This window comes from Gossypium arboreum, chromosome 3, assembly GCF_025698485.1.
Source record: "Gossypium arboreum isolate Shixiya-1 chromosome 3, ASM2569848v2, whole genome shotgun sequence".
Lineage (NCBI taxonomy): Eukaryota > Viridiplantae > Streptophyta > Magnoliopsida > Malvales > Malvaceae > Gossypium > Gossypium arboreum.
This window is the reverse complement of record NC_069072.1, coordinates 136,600,755-136,606,432: the sequence shown is the minus strand read 5'-3', so window position 1 is coordinate 136,606,432 and position 5,678 is coordinate 136,600,755. Positions and strand designations below refer to the sequence as shown.

General features: G+C 34.9%; 1 protein-coding gene across 1 annotated transcript; it reads left to right on the top strand.

Annotated features, from left to right (window-relative positions):
• The first annotated feature begins 2,599 nt into the window (after positions 1 to 2,599).
• LOC108475340 (uncharacterized) lies at positions 2,600 to 4,858 on the top strand. The gene is made up of 2 exons (XM_053026346.1): positions 2,600 to 3,836; positions 4,218 to 4,858. Exons 1-2 carry the CDS (start codon positions 2,600 to 2,602, stop codon positions 4,856 to 4,858), a joined length of 1,878 nt encoding a protein of 625 aa, XP_052882306.1.
• Positions 4,859 to 5,678: the final 820 nt, after the last annotated feature.

The following is a 5,678-nucleotide window of genomic DNA, read 5'->3' as shown; positions in this document are numbered from 1 at the left end:
TTATCATCACTGAAAAACAATGATTCAATTTTCTTTTCTTCTTCACTCCATCTCTAGTAATCAACTTCACCATATTCAGCATCTCTTGAAATAATAACTTTATTGGTGAAAGAGTTGTATAGCCTATATGCCTTATTTCTTTTTTCATAACCAATGAAAATGCATTTCACTTCTTTTTTGCCGAGCTTCTTTCTCATCTGGTCAAGAACATGAGCATATATGATGCATCCAAAAATCTTGAGATGTCTAACTCCTGGCTTTTGATTGCTCAAACCTTCATTTGGTATCTTGTATTTCACAAGTTTTGTTGGACATCAGTTTAACAAATAAACAACACATTGTGATACGAGTAACTCAGCCCAATTCAAAGGCCATAATAGAGATGAGTTTAGTTTTCCTCAATGCCCAATTACGAGATCCAAATCCAAACAGATAAAGTCAAAACTTAACTTAGTGGTTCAAGATTTTATCACGAAAAAAATTCGAGAAGAAGAGTTGAAGTTTCAAGACAATAAATTCTTGAGTAATGATGAATTAGAAGAGACTAATTATGTTTGTGGGCCTAAACTCTCAATCTATGACGATAAGCCCATGTGGAAAATGCTAACAAGCTTAAGCATTTCACTTCAAGAACCCCAATTTATCTTACAAGTTTAGACGTTTCATATTGGGTTTAAGTTTTAGGCTTAATTTTTATTAGATATGAGCATAATATTTTATTTATTAGCTCTTATTATTTTATTATTATTTTATTCCGAATTTTGATAATTATTAAGTATTTTAAGTTATTTAGAATTTTATGTTAACAAGAAAGTTTAGTTTAAAACTACTTCTTGTTTAGATAAAATTAGAGTTCTAGTATACTTAGGAGTTTTATTTAGATTTATTTATCTAGCCTATATATAGGCCTTTGCATTGTACACAAGGAGACAATTGATTATTATTCTATTTCTCTTTTGAGTTAATAAATTCTCTTTGAGTTTTTTTTTTCAAGAATTTCTCTTGAGTTTTTTTTAGAAGAGTTTTAACAATCTTTTTAGATTGTGGGGATCATCTTCAAACTTTTTCTTGCCAAGGTTTTTATCTTGGAGGGAAAATTAGAGCCGCTTAAAGGGGGTTGTGGATTCTTCGTGTTTCCAAGGCTTCTTAGGACTTCTACACGCCACGTTCTATCTTTCCATTATCTTTCCATTTATCTTCTTTATTCACTTCCTGAATCCTTGATTTATTATTTGTTTTAATTATTTTATCTAACTTGGATTTAATTTCGTTTCAGGTTGTGTCAAAAAAAAATCCAAGTTTCTTTCCGAACGTCTAGAGCCCTAAGTCAAATCTGCGACTTTGACAAACTTTACGATCCGCTTCGATTCATCCTTCTCACCCTTTATCATTTGGTATCAGATTTGGGCGTTTTAGGTTTTTTTTAAACCGATTTCTAAAATGACCTCAAGATAAATTTTACCCCTACAGTTTTCAAAAAAAACATTTTTCAGTGGGTAAACGATTTTCAAATGATCTGAAATTTTTCATATTATTTCTTGGCACTATTTTAAAGTATAAAAAAATATTTCCCACAAAAAAAAGTGATAAAAAAAGTACAAAAAAATAAAATACGAAAAAAAAAATAAAAAAATTATGTGGGTTGAATTTTGTGTCGAAACTTTCCACATCAAATCTACATTATTTAAGGAGGCTCCAGTTTAAATTTTGTGATTTTTGGAAATCAGGAACACCTTGAACGAAGTTTGTCAATTTGCTTCGCAGTTTTTCGGGTTTTCGGGTTTCAACAATTTTCATTGACTCTTAGCTTTAAGTTTTCATTTGTTTTCCTTTTTATTTTTTCCTTACGCATTCTAAAATTTCTTGTTTAATTCTTCTGTTAGTAGGTTAAAGCACGTTGCATATTCCTTCCTCCGTGCAACAAAATTCTTTGATGTCTAAGCCAATTTTGGACTCATAGTGCTATTAGGTTTGTTTTGATAGTTTGATTCTAAAACATCTTGATTGATTGATATAGACACTTTTAAAAGACTCACAAGATTAATTTTTACCTCATTGAGAATTTTTTTTTTTGAGTGCATATAGGTGAGGTTTGCTTAATTTTTTCTTTTGAAGTGTTGTGCTTTTCCAGGCTTTCACTATGACTCGTGACACTCGTGCCCGTAAAAACCATGATGAGATACCATCTGACGACAAAGAACAAGATGTTACATTGGAGAATATTGTGGGGATGGTAAAATTGCAACATCAACAATTGAACGAGGTACGTGATACATTTGAGGCCAATTTGACTACGTGTCGAATGGAACTACAAGAGAACATTAATCAGCTTTCCAATCATATTCAATTGCTCACTCAAGCTGTTGCTCGTTTGGAGACTTCTTTGAATCGACGATCTCGTGCTCGTGATAGTGATCATGATAGGGATAATGAACAACTTCGTATTCGTTTTAATCCAGGTAGACACGAATATCGTCACATTGATGAAACTTTGGGTATTTCTAATCAAGGCCATCTTTCTGTCGCTAAACCAAAGTTCAATATTCCACCATTCCAAGGAAAGTAGGATCCAGATGCATATTGTGATTGGGAGGATAAAATGGAGATCATGTTCAGATGTTATAAGTGTCCAGAAGAGGAGAAAGTTCCATTAGCTATATTGGCATTTTCTGATTATGCATTGAGTTGGTGGACTCAACTTGTGTTGAACCGCCAAAGGAATCGTGAACGATATGTTGATTCATGGGAACAGTTGACACAAATCATGCGAAAACATTTTATCCCACCTCATTATTATAGGGATATTAAACGAAGACTTCAATGCCTTGTTCAAGGTAATCGATCTGTTGATGAGTACTTTAAGGAGATGGAGATGCTTATGCATAGAGCAAATATCCAAGAAGATGAGGAGACTACCATGGTGCGATTTGTAGATGGTTTGAACGTTTCGATAGCCAATGTTCTTGATCTTCAAACCTACATTGATCTTGAAGATACGGTACGCAAGGAAATTGAGATTGAGAGACAGTTTCAACAACGTCAATCTCGTCCATTTAGTACTTCACAATATCATAGAGGTACGAGTTCTAATTCTACTTTCAAGAATTCGAAATTTCCTTTTGCTACTAATAAGTTGCTGCCAAAACATGATGAGGCTAAATCTTTTGAGGGGAAAAGTGGGGCTCCTACAAAACCTTCTTCTTCATCTTCTAAGCAGCTCACTTCTACTACTTCACAAAAAAAAGAACGAGCTCGTGAAATTGAATGTTTTAAGTGCAAAGGGCGTGGGCACTATAGCCGTGATTGTGCCAACACAAGACTTTTGTTGATCAAAGAAGATGGTGATTATACTTCTGATTCTGATAAAACAGACCCAGATATGCCCGAATTAATTGATAATGTCAACGATTGTGGTAAATTTTATGGTGAAGAAGAGTTGGTGGAACCACTAACTCATCACCGTTGTTTAGTTGTGAGGCGCACACTCAACATCCAATTGAAGGATGATCATGATCTTCAACGGAGTAATATATTCCATTCGAGGTGTTTGATTAAAGGTACACTTTGCTCATTTATCATTGATAGTGGAAGTTATGCTAACATTGTGAGCAGCTACCTTGTGGATTCTCTTGCTTTGCCATGTAGCAAACACCCTACACCATACCATCTTCAATGGCTTAACGAAGGTTCGAAGGTCCGTGTGGTAAAACAGTGCTTGATCACTTTTAAACTTGGGACTTACATTGATGTTGTTTGGGGTGATGTCGTTCCCATGCATGCCGCCCACTTGTTACTTGGTAGACCATGGCAGTATGATCGTGATGTTATTCATCATGGTAAATTAAATTGATATTCTTTTATTTTCCATGGGAAGAAGTACACTTTCACCCCTTTGAATCCGAAAGATATTCACAATGATCAAATCGACATGATGAAGTTTTGTAAAGAGGTTATGGGAAGTAAGACACAAAATTCAAAAAAGGCTGAGAGAAAAGAGGTCTCTAGTGAAAAAATCCAAATTAATGATGACCCAATGGTGAGTGCATCCTCTTGTGAGAAAAAAAGAGTGGTTCATAATTTTTATGTGAGTGGAAAAGATGTGTGACGAGCCTTACTCACTAAACAACCTTGCATCATTATCCGATTTAGGCAAAACTATTTATCTTTGACTAACCTTCATAACTCTTTGCCTAGTGTTTTTGTGTCTCTTTTACAAGAATATGAAGATATTTTTGAAGAAGCACCTAAAGAATTGCCACCTTTGAGGGGCATTGAGCATCAAATTGACTTAATACCTGGGTCAACAATTCCAAATCGACCAGCTTATAGAAGCAATCCTGAGGAGATGAAGGAGTTACAAAAGCAAGTAGATGAACTTTTGGCGAAGGGTCACATTCGTGAAAGTTTAAGTCCTTGTGCAGTGCCGGTAATTCCGGTGCCAAAGAAAAATGGTTTTATAGTAAGTGCTCAAGGTATTCATGTCGATGAGGATAAAGTAAAGGCAATTAGAAAATTGCCCACTCCTAAATTAATTACTGAGGTGAGATCTTTCCATGGTTTAGCAAGTTTTTATAGACGTTTTGTGAAGGATTTCTCCACTATTGCTGCTCCATTAACTGAGATTATTAAAAAATATGTGGGTTTTAAATGGGGAGAAGTTCAGAAAAAGGCTTTTCAAACTTTAAAGGGTAAGTTATGCTCTGCTCCGATTCTTAAATTACCTGATTTTTCTAATACTTTTGAACTTGAATGTGATGCTTCAGGTATTGGAATTGGTGCCGTGTTGATGCAAGAAAAACGGCCAATCGCATATTTTAGTGAAAAACTGACAGGGGCAATTAAACTACTCAACTTATGATAAGGAGTTGTTGGCATTAGTTCGAGCTCTACAAGTTTGGCAACATTACTTGATGCCAAATGAGTTCATTATCCATACAGATCATGAATCCCTAAAATGGTTAAAGGGACAAGGTAAGTTAAGCAAGAGACACGCTCGATGGGTGGAATTCATAGAGACATTTCCATATACAATTAAGTATAAAACAGGTAGAGAAAATGTATTTGCTGATGCCTTATCTCGTAGATATTCTTTGATAACTACATTAAATGCTAAAGTCTTAGGGTTTAAACATATAAAAGATTTATACTTAAATGATATTGATTTTGAAAATGTTTTTTCTAATTGTGGGAATGGTGCCTTTAACAAGTTTTATCTTGTAGATGGGTTTCTTTTTCGCCTAAACAGGTTATGTGTTCCACAATGCTCTATGAGAAAGTTATTAATTCGTGAAGCACATAGTGGAGGCCTAATGGGACACTTTGGTGTCGCCAAAACACTAGATATTCTACATGAACATTTTTATTGGCAGCACATGAAAAAGGACGTTAAAAAGGTCTGTTCTAATTGTATTACTTGTAAACAAGCAAAATCTAAGGTAATGCCTCATGGACTTTATACTCCTTTACCGATCCCTTCTTCGCCATGGGTAGACTTATCCATGGATTTCATTCTTGGTTTACCACGAACAAAAAAAGGTCGAGATAGTATCTTTGTTGTTGTTGATAGGTTTTCAAAGATGGCTCACTTCATTCCTTGTCACAAAACGGACGACGCTACACATGTGGCTGACTTGTTCTTTCGAGAGGTAGTGCGCCTACACGGGATACCCCGCACCATT

What these genes read in the sequence shown, in the direction of transcription:
- LOC108475340 (XM_053026346.1), top strand. Translation starts at nt 2,600, where the DNA reads ATGGAGATCATGTTCAGATGTTATAAGTGTCCAGAAGAGGAGAAAGTT. An exon ending in TCGTGATGTTATTCATCATG is followed by an intron (nt 3,837 to 4,217) that starts GTAAATTAAATT and finishes CTCTTTTACAAG; the next exon opens with AATATGAAGATATTTTTGAA.